The sequence below is a fragment of the Chlamydotis macqueenii genome, chromosome 1, assembly GCF_036417535.1.
Source record: "Chlamydotis macqueenii isolate bChlMac1 chromosome 1, bChlMac1.mat, whole genome shotgun sequence".
In the NCBI taxonomy this organism is placed as follows: Eukaryota; Metazoa; Chordata; class Aves; order Otidiformes; family Otididae; genus Chlamydotis; species Chlamydotis macqueenii.
The window spans coordinates 67,412,219-67,431,739 of record NC_141556.1 but is presented as its reverse complement, the minus strand read 5'-3'; the positions used below and the strand labels follow the sequence as shown (position 1 = coordinate 67,431,739).

General features: G+C 47.4%; 1 protein-coding gene across 5 annotated transcripts in view; it reads right to left on the bottom strand.

The window, feature by feature from the left end:
- Positions 1-937: 937 nt before the first annotated feature.
- Positions 938-19,521, bottom strand: part of IQSEC3 (IQ motif and Sec7 domain ArfGEF 3) — a 103,857-nt gene continuing 85,273 nt past the window's right edge. For 3 of the 5 annotated variants that reach the window (XM_086755297.1, XM_086755315.1, XM_086755320.1), the window contains 10 exons: positions 17,253-17,375; positions 16,429-16,595; positions 14,209-14,348; positions 13,223-13,348; positions 11,997-12,096; positions 9,770-9,931; positions 8,888-8,980; positions 8,206-8,249; positions 8,043-8,122; positions 5,896-5,965 (listed from right to left, as the gene is read on the bottom strand). In XM_086755297.1, the coding sequence (XP_086611423.1) occupies positions 8,048-8,122; positions 8,206-8,249; positions 8,888-8,980; positions 9,770-9,931; positions 11,997-12,096; positions 13,223-13,348; positions 14,209-14,348; positions 16,429-16,595; positions 17,253-17,375 (1,030 nt within the window). In that variant the 3' untranslated portion in view covers positions 5,896-5,965; positions 8,043-8,047. Of the gene's footprint in view, positions 5,983-8,042; positions 8,123-8,205; positions 8,250-8,887; positions 8,981-9,769; positions 9,932-11,996; positions 12,097-13,222; positions 13,349-14,208; positions 14,349-16,428; positions 16,596-17,252; positions 17,376-19,521 lie in introns of all 5 variants that reach the window. The other 2 variants (XM_086755329.1, XM_086755306.1) reach the window with 2 other exon arrangements.

The following is a 19,521-nucleotide window of genomic DNA, read 5'->3' as shown; positions in this document are numbered from 1 at the left end:
GTGCGCGTGTGCGTGTCTCTGCTCATCTCTCTCATCCCTGTGCAGAATTTCACAAAGGTCAGTTTCATTAACCTTGGGGTTATGCTTTGTGTAAATATGCATGTAGATCTGATTTGCATGGGAAATGTCATTTCCCTTACGTGTCTCCCATCCAAATGTTAACCAAACCCGAGCCTACATTGCTTGTGAGATGCGCTGCAACGGCAACCACAGCCAGCGCAGCTGTCCTGCTCAGGCAGCGCGTGGCTGCAAATGCCTGATTGTTTTGCACAGCATGTTCAGCTGCGTGGATAGTAGAGGTGCCTGCGTGTTATCTGCCCTATAGTCCTACACGTTGGCAGATGGTGTGTGCATTAACACACAGTATGTGCTGATGTCTCTGAGTGCACGAGTTTCTCTGTGGCCAGCTGGCGTCCAACACATGCATTGGCACATGCAGCTTGCGAAGTTGCTCTCCTCGCCGCAGCGTGCACACGCAGCCACACGCACTTTGCATGGATGTGTGGGCCTCCTTCCCCAGAGGTGCAGAGCTACTGAGACGTGAGCAGAGGGCTTGGGGCTGGCTCTGCTGTGTGCCACCAAGATGGAAAGGAAGGAGCTGCAGCACAGAAGGGCTTTGCCTTCCCCCTGCCCTGTTTTCCTCTCTGCCTCATTGCAGGGGTGAATTCACATTGAGTTACCATCTCTTGGACAAGATTATTTCTTCCCGGTTTCCTCTGGATCTGATCCTCAGAGAGCTTGAGCATTGAGCTAGCTCCTGCTGAATTCAATGAAAAATCAGCAGTAGCCACAGCAGGCTGCCACTGAGGCCAGCAGGAAGCCATGATGCTCAGCGCTGCTCAGCAGTGCACCCTTGGTGTGTCACCCGTGCGCCTGCCAACGGAGCCCAGGGACACAGGGAGCGGGGACTGAGGCAAAGAAGACATTAGCGCACAAGTGACATATCTCAATATAATTTCTAAAACTCTATTAATTGAACAGATAAAATACCTCTGATCTATTTTTGTTATTTTGTTACAAAATATTAGCCATTTGGACTCTTCGCTAGGTGTGACCACACCACTTTTCCCAAAGGAAGCTTTTCTTGGTGATATTTACAGCAGGAAACAGGTACAGACAGACAGGTGCTTTCAAAAGCCTACACACAGGTAACACTTCTGTTGTTAGTTTTTTTTAAAAAGACACATTCAGATGGGGTTGTGACTAGTGTTGAAGAGCTGGGTGTCTTCAAAGCTGCTGTCCCAGGCATGGCTGTGAAAGAGCGGGCAGGACAAGGACAGCTCTAGCTCACGAAACACTGCTGGCAGTCCCTGGAGCCTACACTAGCACAGTGAGGAGGCTGCTGGAGTGGGAGATCAACAACTCGCCATTCAAAGCAGAGACTCTGCCAAGCAGCAGCTTCCCTGGTTTAGGGCTCGTATTTGTTTCGGAAACCTCACAAACACATGCAGATAGTTGCAGGTTGAGCCTTCTGAAAAACATGTAACAAAACTCAAGCTCTTACAGCTCAGAGGCCCTTAAATACTTTCAAATGTGGTGGTACCTTTTTAGTGAAGAAGTTTGAGTAGTGATGATATTCTGGTTGTGGACCATACCCACACCTTTTACCTACAGGGAGGAGAGAAAACGTGAAGAGAGGAATGCTTTGAAGGTCTCATCGAAAGCACGAAGTGTTGCTACCACAGTGGCCCAGATTATGGCATCAGAAGTACTACAGTAGCAGACAAACACTGCATTAAACCCAAATTGTTTGTACTAAGCTTGATTCTCCTGTAGCATTTTTCCATCCCTTTGCTACTGGTATAAACAGATTAATTGCACTGGACCTGCACCAGCACAGAGCCTGACAGTTTGTGTATGCAGCTCTGTAGACTTCAGCAACACCTTGCTCTCCTCAAAGCAGAAGCTACCTTCTCGCTTGGCTGCTGAGTACCTGACACTGCAGAATGCTCTTTACTGGGTTTTTCTTTTCTCTCTCCGTCCCTCCTTTTTTAATACAGAAGGATATGAATGCAGCAGCCAAAAGCTACTGGTTCATTTGAGTCAACCTAATCTCTGCAGCAGCTTCCTGCCTGATCCCACCACCCGAAAGATTGTGCTAGGTTCACGATCAGAATCACCGCTGTCAAGAGCTGGTGATTTTCTTTTGGGCTGGTCCCTCAGGGCGAGCTGTGGTGCACATTTGTCCTTCATTAGGTTGTCACTGACATGCTCCTTCTATCCTGTGCCCTGTCAACAATCAGCCTGTGTGCAAGGGTGCCTATTCGCAGTACTACAAGTACACTGAGTCTGTGTGTCTCGCTTGTGTATGGGAGGGCTGTGGGAGCAGACAATACAATAGATCAGATGAGGTGTAGACATGCTTTAAAGTGCTTGTCATCCTTCAAGACCAACCTTCAAAGGAAAAAAAAATATCCATATTTTGAAGTGAAGTCCGAAGGGCTCAGCTACACAGTAGAATTTAGAGCCACCTGTTTCATGACAACCTGGAACAGAGTGGTTTGGTGTCTCTCCAGCTAAACCTGACAGAAGATGTTGTAGCCAGCAGGCTAGAAGACAGCAAGGGTTATCTAAGTTGGCTTCTCTGTCCAAAGCTCAAGGGCAGCAGTAGCCCTTGCAAAGTCAGGGAAATGGAGCCAACTCGCCCTCAGAGACTGCTGTGCCTTGGGTACCTTAGTACTTCAGCTAATTCGCTTCCACCCTTCATCCAGCACGAAGAAGGGAGTCTCATGGAAGCTTCTTTCTTTCTTCTTTACATTCTTGTATCTCTCCCAATCAATTATTAAAGCAGCAAACCTCTCTTGTAGAAACTTCATAGACATTTTTGTAAATATTTTATCTAAAAAAATTATTTCATCAAGTACCTTAAGGGTTTTTTTCTTGTCACTCTGTGTTAAATGTCAAGTAAAATCTAATTTATTTATTTTAATACACACAGAGACCTTCAGTGGCTCACTGCACTCTGGGAAAACGCAAGCAAGTACTACCATTCCTCTCAGACAGCAAAATAACTGCTAAGAAGGGAAGGCATTGCCAGTGCCTCCTGGATACCACTCCTTTCACCACAGCAGTGAGTAAAAATAAAATGATAGCCACATACTACACTGACTGGACAACGGCAGATGTCACACGTATGCTTTCCCAGGAAGCTACAGGCAGGTCGGGTGAGATCCCAGCTGCTGTGAGGTGGTGGGATGTCACCCTGGAGGGAGCCAGCAGCAGATCAGGCCAGCTGTGCCTCACAGCTGGCTGGAGGGTGCAGGGCTGAGCCCTGGTTGGGAGTGAGGACCTTTCCCTGGGCTCAGCTTTGATATGTGAACCATCCTCACTAGCACGGGGGGGCCGGCTAGAAGAAAGCTTCTCTGGTCTGGAGGGAGACTGGGCTTCTATTCAGGGTTTTCTTACAATCTTTTCTGTCTTCTGCTTCCACAGTCCTCCCTGAGGCTGTGCCTTTTAGCTCCTGGTCAGTACATCTGCTATTGTGTCTAAAAGTGGCAGCCTACTGCCCTGACGCAGACAGCTAAGCAAACAACTTAGACCTGTTGGCACATCTGGGTACATGGGTCAGGCTCAGAAGTAAGGGGACCCGGAAGTGAGCAGGCTTCTGTCCCGGAGGGCTTCACTCCAGGCCCTGTCTGCTTCCCTCACCCCACCCGGGCTTACGCTCAAGTCAAATATGTGAACTCCTTCATCCGAACATTTCAGCAGAGCCAGCAGACATTCAAAGAGCACTGAGGGGAGCCAGTTCCTGGTGCACCATGGCTTTTGCCACTGGCAATAGGCTCAGAGATGAGCATACTGGCATAGTCCCTAAAGAAATTGCTGTGTGGTTTTTACCTCACAAGGTAAAAAAAGAGTTTCCTGCATCTGTCTTCACTACCCCTCTTTCCCCGACATTCTGCACATCCCCACCACGGCCAACAACTCCTGCCACTCCTGACCCAGACTGTGCCATCAGCACCCAGTGCTCATGTCTCAGCTTTTCACGGGAAGGAAGTTTTTTTTTTCTCCTTCTTAAAATAAAAATAAAGGCCCTAAAAGGCATTCTGTCCTATTTTAAAATCCTAAAGTTGATCTTCTTAAGGCTCGAAGGGAGATAGAGTGAGCGAGACCAAAGCCTTTAAGCTAATTAATACCTTCCCCTCCCTACTGCTCAAAGAGACTTTTTCTAAAAATACATCCATAGCCCATTTTTAATGCCATCTTCCTTCACATCAATGTCCTCAAAAAAGCAGAGGAGCTGAGCTGTCATCTCTATCTCAGGATCTTCCCCTCCCCTCACTTTGAAGCTGGGATGGGGAGGGAGAGAGAAGAGGCCTTTGAGTCTGATATCTGGGCAGCTGTCCTATAGAAAAGCTGATGGAGGCAAGAGTATAGGCAGGCAAGAGATAGAGATGGGACCTCACATGGGTGGTCTCCAAAAAGCCCCTTCCCTCTAACACAGGAGGAAGAGCCCAAGTGAAGGGATCATCCACCCCAGAAGGTGAATGTAACACTTGGCTTTGCTTTCAGAATATAAAAATGCAGGTGGGCAGGAAACACAAAACCAGCTAGGAGGAGGACAGCAGAAGTGGGTCTGTTTTATGGTAGAGAAGACAATCTTCATGTGTGTGTGTGTGTACTGAGGTGGGAGGGCGTCTCTTGGTGCTATCTCTTTGGAAAACTACTCAGTCATTCCAGAAAGATCCTTAGGCTTAATCCCTCCCTTCTGCTCCCTCAGAACTGCTTGGTGTTTCCTTTAGTAAGCATGCGCCATACATATGCTACCATACAGGTGTATTTACATGTGATGAGGTCTGCTAGCTCTCAGCAGAGGTCTCTCGTACAATGCTCCGATACAACAGAAAGAGTTTTGGTGTTCAGAGTGAGGCCAGCTTTGCGCTGTACTGCAGCTCAGGACAGTCTCTCCTCCTCTTGAGCTCTTTCACTCGTGCACTCCCTCGCTTGGAACCGGCTGCTGCAAGGAGATAATATTTGAAGAGCGATGAGGAGAAAGCATGGCAAGTGGTACAAGTTCTCAGCTCCAGCTTAGCAGGCAGCAGCAGCGGTGGCAGGGGGAACTCCACCCCCGGGAGTGCCCCAAGATCCGTCCTTGGCACAGCTGAGTCCATTTCTCTCCGAGGCTGGCGAAGTTTTGGGGTGGGTACAAACCTATGGCCAGGTAAATGCAAGGCAGGGAAGGAGGATGAGGAGTGGCAAACGGAAGACACAGTGCCCACAAAGCAGCAGGTCATCAAGCCTCTCAGGAACAGGGCAGCAAAGTGCTACATGGGGACGGCACGAGCAGAGGCCAGCTGGGCTGGCAGGGTGTGAGGATGTGTGAGCATGGAGGTCGGCAGTTTCTATAGATGGCTCCTCACAATTAGCATCATCTTGAGGGGAGACAGGGTAAGAGTTAGGTCAGTCAGCTTTTTTTTTTTCTTTTCTTCTTCTTTTACTAAAAAATAAATCACAAACTAGATCTCTGTAGGCAGAAAGGGTCCCCGGGAGGTGGTGGGGAAGAGAAGCGGGGAAGTCTGTGCTGTTCTGGTGCTGGTGGTGTGGCTACACGAGGCTGCGTGAGCCACTGGAGTACCTGCGCCTCTGAAGCAGGGAGTTGGGTGGGCAATACTGGTGGGGGTGGTTGTAGGGAGGGGGTGGAGGTGGGAGAGGAGGCTGATGGACCAGCTTCATGGGGGTCCCGGGGAACCCGCTGCCCACACCGCGCCAGGGGGTGGAAGTGCAGGAATCGGAGGTGACATAGCGTGTCAGAGTCTGGTTGAGGGCCGGCTCCATTCGAGCGAGGCACGGCTTGTCCAAGACAATGACTTTGACAATCTGCTGGCACTGTACAAGTGTCCCCGCCGAGGCGGGGTGCGAGGGCACCAGTGCTGTCTCCAGCCGCTCCCGTGGCATGTTAAGATGCATGCTGGGCTGCATTCCACTCTCGGGCCCCAGGGCGGAGTTGTGCTGGTACGTTTGAAGCCTGTTGTGAATTGACACCTAGTTTAGAAACAGCCAAAGAAGCATTAAATGTTACAAGACTTCCCATCTGCTGCTACTGGCTGCCCTGAACCTCTGCCACTAGCTGGCCTCACATGCATTAAACCCTTCCTGCTTCAACAAACTGGAACAGGCACCTCCCCTGGCTGCACAGTTCCTCCCAGTAGCTCCATTGTCCCCAGCTAGGCCTAAGTGTCCCTGTCCTTTCCATCATGTCAAAGGCGGAAGGGCCAGCGTTCCCAAATGCAGTGCAACTTTGATTATCCAAACAGCTCAAGGAACACAAGTCAACTCTATGAGTTGGAGGCGTTTGTGAATTCTCACGGTAATGAACAGACCTTGGAGGTCATGCCCTTGTCCCCACCAGCAAAAAGGAGAGGGGAACCAGACAGCAAGGTTTCAGATAATCGAGGTTGTACGTTTCAGCAAAATGACGGTAACTGAATCTGAGATAGAGAGAGACAGAGAGACTCAAGCCTTTCCCAGCTCTTTGCCTCTCTGAGTAGGAAGGTATACCACATGACTGGCTAATCTGTTTACAAAGGAAAAAGCAGAAATCTGACATACTCTAGCAAAAGGCAGCTCCCTCTGATCCATTTGATGGTTTGTCAGTGAAAGGAAATGATTTTCAAAAAAAGGAAAAAGAAAGAAAAAATGCCCGTCTAGCTCATACAATGATAAAAGAAATTCATGATGAAATGGCAGCAGATTAGATAATCTCAAAGAAATGGAAATGCTTCTCTGCTGGCAGAGTATTACTTGGGCAGCTGAAAGGGGGAAGGGAAGCAGGAGGTCATCAGGGTCCCCACAGAGAGATAATGGAGTCAAACAAGGGAGCTCACTGAGTCCAGTTTGAAAAGGAGGAGCTGGCCTGGACCGGAGGTCCCTAATGGGGGAAGCATAGCAGGAAAATGGTGCTTCCCAAATGGCAGATGAAGTTATAGTTCCTCCTGGCAAGGACATGGGCTGATGGAGACCCCAAACCAGAGCAAAGTTGCTGGCTCATAACAGAATGTCAGTCAAGTGACAAACCCTGGGTAGGAAACAAGTGCTTGCAGATTGGAACAGCACTTCCAGCTAGGCAGGGGTACAGATGGGCAGATAGGACAGTGGGGGTACCCTGATGGTCTGGCATGGTGGGCAGCAGCACCAGCAACTGGGAAGGAGAAGCTGTGGAGTGGCCAAGCTTCCCACCATGCTGGAACAAGGATGAGCTGTCTGTCCCTACTCAAGCATGGAGGTTGCTCAGACTCACTGCACAGCAGGACAAAATATTGTGTCAATATTTCTTCAGGCAGTGGAACATCCCCTAGGAAAAACTGGTTGCTGGGCCATGAAGTGCTAATGATATTAGGATACATGGAAGCCATTCTCCACAAGGAAACACACCTCCCAACAGGCACAGGAAATTGGCTGGGAGAGGCATCTTCCCCAGGAAAGGGGCATCTGCAGAGAAATGGGGTGCTCTTCAGAGAAAAGAAGCAGCACCCACTCCTCACAGAGAAGTTGAACTCTTCAAATAAATTTACTCTGACAAAAGGGGAAAGAACTACCCTGGAAAAGGGCAAATTCAGCACAATGGAGATATTCCAGAAAGGGAGAGAGTAGGAAGTAGTAGATAAGATTTTCACTGTGAAGATCACATTTTCCTGTTTCCTCACAGGTGTATGGGTGTCTGTGAAGAAACAGGCAACCCACTGAATGCTAGACATCCCTGCAAAGATAGATGTACATAGGACAGCCAAGCTCCCTACCTAGGAAGGTGAAGCTGTAGGGAAGGTCTCTGGTATACAAAGGCCATGCTTAATCCCCTTCAAGGGGGGGTGGAGAGACAGAGCTGCAGAGATAGTGCAGGAAAGCTGGGCTGTGGGGAATTTGCATGTGATGCTGCATGGAGTTAGCATGTCAGGGAAGTCTTTAGGGGAGTTCTCAGTCTCCCCGTAAGCAGTAGGGTGGGTTAGTCTACAGCGTTTGGGAGCTTGGTCCATGAGGGATGTTACAGTTATAAAAACGGATTGAAAATGCTTTGAAGTTTAGTTTGGATTTGAAAGTTGTATTACCCGTCCTAGCAGTAACTTTTAATTGTATCTCTGGAAATTGGTAAAATTGTCAGTCTGGCTGGGGAGGCATTGATTAAAACCTGAGAAAAGAAACAACAGAGAATGTGAGAAGAGCTGAAGTGAGAGAGAACTACTTACCTCAGCTGCTCTGCACTCTACTTACCTCCACTGTGGTGTCCGAGACCTTCTCCCCCAAATCCTTCTTCCCTTTGAAAGAAAACAACAGATCTCACTCACAAGGTCTGTATCTCTAGTCAAGGGCTGGTCCTCATACTGTGGACTGGAAAGCTAAAAGGAGAGGTATAGGGCCAAACAAGACTCTTGACTGCAAGAACAAATCCAGACCCTCTTGCAACAGGGGGAGGCCTCTTTGCGGTTCCATCCTTAGGACCTGATCTCAGTGGCATTCCAGTGAGTTGGCAGCCACTCACCTCTGCACGTGATTTTTGCTGGCATACAAGCCAAGGCATGAATGGACACAAAGCCTTTGATATAAAGAGGCTGATCCAAAGAGTTGGTGCAGAGATTGGAGGAAGCTGATAGTGCAGTTACTATGTTGCATCAGTTCAGGGAAGAAAAAGCAGGCTAAGTTCTCCAGCACTTACCTACGCTCCATCAGCAATGCTTCTTTGCTAGATGTTACAGCTACAGACTGGGTAATGAGACTTTAATGGCTTTTCTAAGGTATTTGAAGAACGCATGTGTTCTCCTATTTCCACTATTTGCCCAAGGCTAAAGGATACAAATCTGATCATTTCTTTTTGCAGTTATTCTAACAGGAATCAATGAGAACACATTAGCAAAGGCAGCACTGCTTGACCAAGAGAAGTTGGGTGTACTCTTACCTGTTGGAGAGCCTTGCTTAGATTGCAGTTCCATCTGGGCTCCATTGGTCCTTAATGAGAGAGTCTTTGCCCCTTGTTGTTTCTCCAGCTCCCCTGCAAGACAGACATACAGAAGTGAATGAGGAGAGGGATGAAGGGAAGGACACTAGGATATTGAAGCAGCAATATTGGAAGTCAGCAATGAGAACTAATGCAAGCAAATTACAAGAGAGTGCCAAGAAGGGAGGGAGAGAGGAATAGCCAAGAAAAAAAAAGAAACTGGAGAGGACTTGACATGTGAAGGAACTTGTGTATGTCCACACAACCTTCTACGTGTGACCTGCATTTATACAGAATAGACTATTGCTGCACAGGAGGGGACCACTGATGCTACTTTGGCTCATCAGTTTATACATGGAAAGGCCATCAAAAGCTACATGGACCTTTGACCAGTGTAAGACAGGTCACAGGATGACACACTACAGACTGCTTGTCTCCTAGACACTCCTGGAGTGAAGGACAACTCTGCTAAGACAACTAGACCTGTCCTGTGCTTCCCAGCTATCTACAGATCACATTTGCATAGTCAAAGGAGTATGGGATGGAGAAGAGTCCTCTGGGTGTGACAGTCCAAGCTTCACTATTCCAGACCACCTTATCATACACTCTGTTTCATAAGCATCACAAGTAGTTAAGTTCTTCCATTTCTCCTGCTGGCAGGTGGTCACAGAGCCTGACTGCTTTTTCACCCTGTCGGTGAACACAAGAACAATCCTGTACAGACTTGTGCTACTCATCCTCTTTCCCTCTGTTCCTGAAGAACTCATTTCCTTTACCCTTTCTCCCTTGAAGGCACATACACTGTGATGGTATTGGAGTGTGAATTGTATTAGAGGCCCTTACATTCAATTCGTATCTGCTCCAGCTCTGTCACTTCTGCTATTGACTCTTTCAAATCTTCCACAAACTTCTGCATTTCCTCAGCACCCAGAGCACAGAAGTGTAATACCTGTTTCTTCTCTGAGCCTGAAACTGGAGTCACCAGTGTGATGCCATGGGGGTAATCTGTAAAGAAGACGTGTTAACAAAATGAAGAGGCATTAGGCATTCTTGCTGGAGTAGCTGGCTGCTTTAGTAGCTCTGCAGGACAAAGAGATTCCAACATGAGTCCAAAGGAATGGCACAGCTAGAGTTTGTCACACTGCAAACTGTGGGAACCTGAAGCATTGCAGCCCTCCGAGGGAACAGAATGGCCAAGCTGCAGCAGCAAGGCAAGCGCTACCAGCACCACAGTGCTGCCCAAACCAGAAAAGTCTAGCTCTTCGGTACACTTAGTGCAACATTGGCTCTGGGAACCTGAACACAGAAGTAGGACTGTAAAGTCCTTCTGAATCTGTGGAGGAGTAAACAGTATATATAAGAGGCCAACACCACGACTTCTCCTGTGGGAGATGCAGTAGGAAAGGTTGGCTTCTGTAATCAAAGTCAGAACAATCATTAACATCCACAGTGGCAAGACTTCTTCCCAGTCTCTACTTCCATTGGCAGAGAACATGGCAGAGAATATGGCAGGGGTGTTAGCACAGCATGTGTGGGGAGCCGTGCAGAAGAGAACGGTGAAGAGAAAGATGTGGGTTTGTAGGTCTCCATGTAGTAGTCCCCAACAGGCAAAACACAAGGGAATGTCAATTAAAGAACATGTCCAGAGACATGTTCACAACAAAAGGTCTTATGTTTTAAAGATCAGTCTGGGTGCAGGGAGGTGGTGGCTGGAGATTCACCCAACAGAAGGAAGAGAACAAGAGTGTGCAGAGAACTTGCTATGCTTGTGACTGGACTTTCTCTACCTTTTGTTCAACGGCCAGTGGTTTCAATCCCTTTTCTCCTTCTCTCTCTTCTTTCTCTACATCTAATTTCTCTCTTCCTCTGTCATTCTTTCTCTCCTCCTCCACTGCTCCTGCATCTGCCCGCCTTCCCGATCCTCTTCTTTTATCAGTCTTTACCAAACAAGTCAAAGGATGAACCCGCTATTCACTGCCAGCCCTCAGCTCCCCTTGTTTGTGTCCCAGGCTGCTTTTTCCACCCTATGTCTGTCTCATCTATTCAGATCACAAGCTCTTTAGGACTTCTGCTTTTCTGTCTCTGCAGGGGATACACAACAGGATGCTTTTGCCAGAAGATCCTTTCAATACCCTTGAAAGCTGATCCCAGCTCTAGTGGTGCCTCCTGGGGATGCTCAGTTATGAATGACTTTTGTATGTACAGGGATGTGAAAGCCTCTTCATGCTGCAGAGGCTAAGGTGTTGAGAGAGTGACTCATGCTGCCAAAAGGGTAGAGGGAGGATGTAAAAAGTATAGCCACAGTATTGCTAGCCTTCCTTCCTTGCAGCATGTTCTGCAGGTGCTCACAAAAACCCCAGTGGGCACCCCAGCCATCCTTGCCTGGGATTGCTGTGCAGGCCCTCTGCCTGCGCCAGCAGTAAGCCTGCCTGTTTCTGGAACTCCTCCACCACACAACCAGCTTCAATCATGACACATCATGGCTCTATTCCCAGACCATCAAGGTCAGGCTGACTACAGCTGGCCTCTCGCCATGCTTTGATGGGTGCTGTTCCAAGGGCTCTGCTTCTGTCTTGGGAAGCTTTCAGCATTACACAGTGCAGAGAGGTGGCAGCAGCACCTGAGCCTTTATCAGTGTCAAAGGTGGAGGTGGGAGTTGTTGGGCATGAGGGGAGAGGGGCTAAAGCTGGCAGCAGCAGTCTTGTCAACGAGGTTCTCCACCTACAGTTGTCTCCTGAGAGCTCAGTGCAATGTATCTGTGGATTGATTCCCTCATTCCTCGCCACTAGTGCTCTCTCTACCACCATGACAAGCCAGATCATTCAATGAGCTTAAGTTCAGCCCTTCTGCAGGTGCTCAGACCTAGCAAGAGGTACCAAGAACCCCTTCTCATCATACTGTACCTGCACAGTGAACTCCTTACCACCAAGCCTCAGTTTTCTCCCCTCCACTTTTCACCCTGATGGAATCTCTCTTCTGACACAAATTCACTCTGAACGACACAGCTCCTTCCCTCCTTCCCCTTTTCCCTGCCAAACCCCTCCAGGCAACAAAGGAGAAATGGACTTACATTCATTCTCAAAGAGATGGAACTGCATCCCTAGCAGGCCGACAGACTTGCAAAATGTGTACGTTGAGGAGCTTTTCTTCTTGGGGCAAAGCTTGAGGATCTGTTGGAGGGAGAGATGCACCATTGGGCAGGGTGCTAGGGAACAGTGAGGCAAGAACAATGCAAACTGCTCAAAGCAAAAAAGCTTTTTGCAAGCTCTGTTAATTGTACATGGGAGTAACGGTGACTGACAGGCTCTTTGCCTGGAAAGCTGCCTGGCATGCTGCACTTGTAACAACACCTCTGAAATTCCGTATGTATATCCCTGGAGCCCACCCAACTCTCGGTCTCCCAGAGGTGCTTGCTTTTTGATGCCCACATTTCTGATCGTGCAGGGCAATTCTTTTCACCAAGGGCCAGATCAAAAGATGAAGGGAAGCCTGTCAGAAATACCTTAGAGCTGGGAACAAGAGCATATGTGAATGCTTTGCTGCCCTCCCTCCTTCAGCACTAGTTCCTATGGATCTGATTTATCCCATTGAGTAGAGGGATAGTAAGGAGCAAACCCTCTTCCCAGGTTTACAACTGTACAAATGGGTGCAGAGGAATAGGTGGGGAAACTCTCTTGTCCTCTGCTCCTGCAAAAGAGCTTGGTTTTAGTCTTACATTTGCAAGATCCACAGTTTAATTTTGCCATTAAATTCAGCAGAAATTCCATCTTGTTTGGCGTCCTCCTGTCTCAGCGTACATCTGCCCTCCCTTCTACCTGCCTGAACTCAGTTGCAAGGTTGCTGGGGCAGGACACTTTAAAAAGTACTGAACACATTTGGAGCTCCACTAAGTACTATCTACTCTCCTACAGCCTTTGCAATGTTAGAAGGTAGTGGTTTTAAAGTGTCTGGCAGGAAAGATTTAAAGTGCATGGGAGGGCTCTGTCTACTATAGTACAGACAAAGAAATGAACCTCCCTTTCATAAAATCAACCTCCCTGCTGGCAAAGGCATGAGAGAGAGCAACGACATTGCTTGGATGGCTGTGGGATGTGACAGTTTGTTTTTTCAAGTAATAGAGGAGTTTTAGATTTGGTAGGTTTTTAACATTGAAGGATCCAGAGCTGTGTCTTACAGTGTTGATGATCTGTCCTTAGGACAGGGGTGAAATGGATGCTGTGGACTGGTTTTAGATTCCTCTATAGAAATCAGGACGAGTTTTGTCACTGCAGTGCCTAATTGCCAGAGCACACTCACCACCAGCAGGTCATTGAAGAGAAAAACTTCCCTCTGGTGAGCTGCCTGCTTCTGCACTTTGTTCACATCAGTCACTTCGTACAAGCGGCTGCAGCAGACCAGCCGGCGATGGGGCACAGACAGAACCTGCAGAAGACCCACAAGAGCATGCAGGGGCTGAAGGCGGTGCCACTGTGGGTCTCCCTCACTCTCAGCCTGCACAACTCTGCCCAGTGACAGTACCACAAGCCAATTCTGCCCACTCTGCCCACTCAAATTGCCTCCTCACCACCACTCCTCACCATCACTTTTCCTGCTGGTGCAATTCCAGAGACAGCTATGCCTTTGTGATCTGGATAAATTAGAGGAGTGGGACAGGCTATAGGCAACCCTCTTGCTCACACATCCTATCTTCATATACCTCTGGCTTCCAGTCACTGGGTGACTGCTCATCCTCTCACACCCCACTAGACATCGGCAGGTTTCCTGGGCTTTGAGAAATTATTCTGCTCATTTTGGGTAAACAGTATGTCTGCTTTTGTATTACAGATCAGTTACTGCTAAAGAAGCTGTCTCTGCACTTGAGGGTCTCTTAACCCCAACAATCCTTAGGGAACTCATTAGAGACAAATGTTTTCTATCATTTTGCCTTCCACTTCCTGCACTCCCACAAGACCCGAAAGTTTGAAACACTGCAGGGCTATCACTGGAGCATTGGCAGGCAGGACCTGCATTGGCAGGCAGGATCTGCAATGAGATTCTTGGGCAAACAATCAGTGCACCAGATACTGTAAACTCTGGCCAAGGAGATCCCACAAAATAAGGAAAGAAAGAGATAGGAAGGAAAAAGGTGTTTGGAGAAAAAGAAGTTAATTCATCAAGACAAGCAAGGAAAGTATTACAGAAGAGGAGTAGGGGCATAGAGGAAAAAATGCAGAAAAAAGAGCCAGTGAGGGAAGTGGGGTTGAGAGGGGTGAGTGGGTGCCAGTAAGGTTACGGGTGCTCACCGTTTTCATTCCAACTATGGACTTCTCCACTTTGGTGACGTAAGTCACATGGTCTTCATTGGATTTTAGCTCTTTCTGCTGGATCCTCTCATAGATACCCACCACCAGCTCCCGTGGGATGTCAGCACCGTCGTCCACCCCTGCCAAACACAGAAAATGTTGGGCAGGCTAGGCAGGGAGAAAAGAAAAGAGAAGAACTGGTGGTGCCTGACAGGCAACTACTGCCTCTGCATTATGCAGTGCTGGGAAGGTTGAAAGAGCAATATTTCACTTTAGGCTATCTTCTTTCTTGCTCTAACACACCTAATGCACCAGCAGGAGAGACTGACATCTCTAAGGCCAATGCAGAAGATTTCATTATTCCTTTGCTCTGCATGGTGGCTCCTTTCCATATGTTCCTAAGGTTTTATAGCCACAATTTCACATTCATATATCTTGGGCCACTCTGTAGCAACCCCTGCATTGATTTCATATCATCAGAAGTGCTAGATGTGGATGAGATCTACGATGAGATCCAGCTGCTCCTCCTGCCAATGCAAGTGTCAGCTCTCCTGTCTGCTTGGTGGCCTCCACAATTTTCCTTCTGTGATGTCTCCTAGGAGTAATACTTTCCTGCCACTCTGTCTGTGATATCTCTGTCTTGGCCCTGTCCCTTTCGTCTTTCACATCTCCTTAGATAACTCTCCAAATTTTACTGTCTGACCTTTGCAGAGCCTGGCAGAAAAGTTTTCTTTCACCCTTCTCTGAGCCAAACACCACAAATTAAACTACCAGGCTTCCCTCTAAACAGAATTCCTTCAGTTGTTTTATATAGATTTTCTCTGCTTTCGCTCCAACTCCCTGGTCTTAGATGTACTACCCTGAGTGATGCAGGTGAGGAACTGCTGAGGAATGGAGAGGTATTGTCATCTCCTGGCTCCCTCGTCCACGCCCTTGCAAATGTAGCCTGAATACTATTTCTTTTTTCAAGCACAGGCTGACGAAGCTACTGACCTGGGCAGTGGCCTGCAGGTGAGTCTGCAATGAACTGTCTCCCCTTGTCTGTAATGGGGTGACATTCATTCTAGTGAGTTGTGGTGTGTAACACACTGAAGGTGAGTGATCCTTATGTTGGCTGAATTCATTGTGATGTGAACTGACAGATTTTCAAGCAACTCTACGTGTAAGTTAACATAAAAAACCCTTTTGAGTTAGTACTATCAGCTGTGATACCAAAGAGGATGATGGCAGGTATCAGCCCCATTCAGTATCTCAGGAAATAACTTGAAAGAGGGCCTCACTGTCACATTATACCAGCCTGAAGTGGATGACAAATTGGGGAAGGTGTGGGAGGCTGAGACAACACTTTCTGCACAGCAGTCAGGACAAAGAAACAAGTCAAGAAGTTCAAAATCTAGACAGAGATTTACACTGGAAAAACTTTGAGGGAGCTTCATCTGAATTGCAGATGTGCAGCATGAGACACTTGGAAGATGACTGACCTAGGATGACCTAGGAGTGAACATGGCTGGGAAATTAGACAAGAATTTGTCTAGACATGATGTCAAAAAGGCCAAACAATACTAAGCTACATTAGCAGATCTGAAAATAAGGAGGCAGCAGTGGCTCTATATATGAGTATGTTGTGACCACATCTGAAGAACTGCTTTTAGCAACCTATTACCAAGATGGGAAGGAGCGACCTTGAAAAAAAGAAGAAAATTGATTTGGGGAACTGATGTATCAGAAGTTGCAAAGAGGTAATGTATGCATGAACTCTGTCAGGCCTACAGTTACTATAAGTAATTGCAAGCAATTAAGAAGAGAAAGATTTAGCCTGAATAGAAAGAAAATATGTTCATATATTCAAAGCTGCAAGGAAGGGAAGGGCTTGTTTAGCACAATTCAGCAGGGTCTAAGAAGGATGGAACTGAACAATAGGAAAATGTAATACAATGGACTGCTTCCAAGCAGTGAGATCTATTAAAAGATGAAACTATCTCTCAAGGAAAATGGTTAGTTTCTGAGAAGGCTGGATAGCTTTCTGCAGAAGACAAAGCTTAGATTTTCCCTTCCCCAGCATCCTAGAAGACACCTCAAAGGGCCCTCCATGTCTGGGTCACAGGGAGCAGCAGCAGCCCTGAAGAAAGGCAGCTCCACTAGGTTTTTGCTGTCTTCACCTGGACAGAACTTAGAGCAGAAAGAGGGTAAAAAAAAAAAAAATCAAAGTAGGACCCTCACCTCTCAGATTGCGAATGAAGTCCTCCAGCATCATCTTCCTGTCGGGCTTGATGTTGGGGCTGTACATGTCCGTATTGAGGAGGATGATTGCAAAGGCCAAGATGAAGATGGTGTCCGGATTGTGAAACTGCTGGACCACATCTGGATTACACATGCAGTACCTCTGGCTGCAGCAGGAGGGATGCACACACTTAACATGGAACATAGGTGTCCTCTGCTCCAGGGTGGCAACAGCTTCATCACAACTGGATCAAATTCCTCCTTTCACTCTACCTCTCACACAAATGAGAAGGAACTGACTGCTCTCTGAAGGCAAATTTACCCACCAATGGCTGAAGTAGGCCACTGAAAATTCAACCGTCTTGTCCTCAGGAACCAAAAGTGCAAGTGAGACCAGAGAGGACTACTCAGGCTGGTGTCACTGTGTAAGAGTAATATAGGAGGTGCCTACTCCAGCCTGCCTGGCTAAGGGAAAAGCACTCCTCTGGATGCACCAAGGGAGCGATGCAGCACCCCTGCAAGCCCCAGTGCTGCTCTTCCTGTGACTCACCGATGAACAGGGAGTCCCTTGCTGGCAGGGACTGTCAGGACTGGCCTCACTCTGGCCCTTCGTGCCCTTCATGCCGCTGGACATCTGACAAGGACATGGCCCTGCTGCAGCAGTGGCACAGAGGACTGTGCTTCAGAAGCCAGTCTAAGATCACCTTCTTTGGAAGGGAGGTCCCTGGCCATTCGCTCCATGGCTGCTGCATCTTTTTTGCCTTGAGTGTGCTCTCTGCTTCCAGCTTGTTGCAGCAATGGGGCTGCAGGGCTCATTCTCTTACCTGAAAGCCTCAATCAGTCGCTCGACCTTCTGCGCCTCCCCCTGCACGCGGATGTGGGCCTGGAATTTCCTCAGGGCTTCATCCAGCTCCATGCCTGAGAAGTCCATCTCGTCCACCACGCAGCTGTGGGAGGGGGACACAGCCTTGATCAGCACCTCCTCCCATGGAGGACACAGGGCAGGCTCCTTCACTGCAGTGCCAAGGCTCAGTTCCCAAGGGAAATACTATGGGAGAGACCCTGAGACATCACTACAGCTGCCCAGGTCTTACTTAACATGGGCAGTAATTTCAGACAAGTGATTCCTGGATTCTATAGCAGGTGAGCAATTCTTGTGCCTAACCACACATACACATATATATATATACGCATGTGTCTGTATATACACCGTGATTCCTCCCTTCCTCTTAGCGCATGCACTTCATAGAATCATAGAACGGTTAGGGTTGGAAGGGACCTTCAAAGGTCATCTAGTCCAACCCCCCTGCAAGAAGCAGGGACATCCCCGACTAGACTTGTTCATTACCTGCTTATCCATCCTTCTCTTATCTCTGTTCACTGGGCTGTTCCTGCACTTGTCCTCTCCTCACCTTCCATTCTGTCCCGTATACATCCCCATACCTTTTTCACCACTCTCCACTCTCACACAACCACTGCAGCACAACATTCATTATGTCTTTAAAGACCAGAGCCAGCTCAGAGAAAATAGGAAATGGAGGCTGTTGTACAGACATAACATCACAACATCAGCTGACTTGTAAAATCAAGCGTGGGTAAAACTCTGCCCATGTAGTCAAACACTAGGAGTCCCCAACAGTTAATTCTGTCCAAACCCCTATTAATTTTATACATTTCTACCCATTCCACATCATCTTTTCTATTTCTACCGCACTTTAGTGCCATGCTTCCCTGTTATCTGCTGGAAATCCTTCATCTCATACATCTGGTATCACTTCTCCTTTCACAGTGATGCATTGCACGCTGGTTATTCATAGCCAACACAGATACCCAAAGAAGGGGATGTCACCTCCCTTGTTTCCCACTAAAGTATTCTCAGCTTACAGAAGTACTACCGTTAGACTCCAAAACCTACGAGTACAGTTCTTGCTGTCTGTATTACTCAAATAATCTAGTTCTTCTTACTCTTACTGCATGGTATTTTGGTCATTTTGAAAGACAACACCTTCCCCGTGTGGCTTCAGCACATTTGGTTAGCATATTCCTATCTTTTGTGTCCAGGTCATTACTGCAAGCATTAATCAAAAGACTAGACTCAGAAAATTCTGCTCATAACCTCCCTTAGGCCCAGCTTCCCATTTCAGCCGAGTGTGCAGGCACTAATGTCTGCATCAGCCAATTCTCTCCCCCATTTATGATTCCTCTGCTAATTTCTCTTTCTTCCACTCTCAGCTAACAATTTCTTATGTCAAATGCTTTGCTGAAGTCTAGAATTACCTTCTGCATGTCCCTTGTCTAGAAAACCAGTTATTTTAACATAGAAAGACATTGAATTAATGTACTTTCCACTGGCTTGGCTATCTACCATTTACCTTCCTGTCTGCCATTATTCTTTCCCATAAATAAACTTTCAAAGCTGACAGTCTATCTGAGAGACCAAGAAATTCATAGGTGCCAAAATCTCATTTTCCTTAAGCCTTCCTTAAATACAAAGTTACTAAATTGCTAATCTTCAGTCATATGGCATCACCATGATACTACAAGTGTATTAAAAATTCAAAGACTTCATATTTTCCACCTCTATATACCTTGGATGCTAACACTATCTACCCCTCCCCCTCTTTATTTCATGCTCTTGTGTTTGGTTTGCTTTCTCATGTTGTAAAGGATAAACTGACCCCAAATTCAAGGTTGGGAGGAAGTTTTCTCCAAGACACGCTGTCTGGTACTGTATCAGGAGCGGTACAGAGAAAATAGAGGGGGAGGGGATTAGCTCTCTTCTGGATCCTTCCATTTCTTAGGATTATCTGGAAATTTTACCAAGCAAACCTCTGCTAATAAAGGAATGTTCTGTCATCAGTTTCTTCTTCCTTCCTTGATAAACTGGAGTTGGGTCTGCTGGTCTTTTCTACAGTGCTGTAGTTGTTGCAGGCTGTTGGGTAGTGTTTTGTGAGCTAGGCTGTTGAATGCCATGTGCAGTCTTGCTAGAATAAAAATCCACTGCAAGATTTCTCAAATGGGTGAGGGACAGGGTTCAAATACTCAGAGATGTCTCTCCATTCCTTCATTTGCCTATTGATTCAGGAGTTGAGA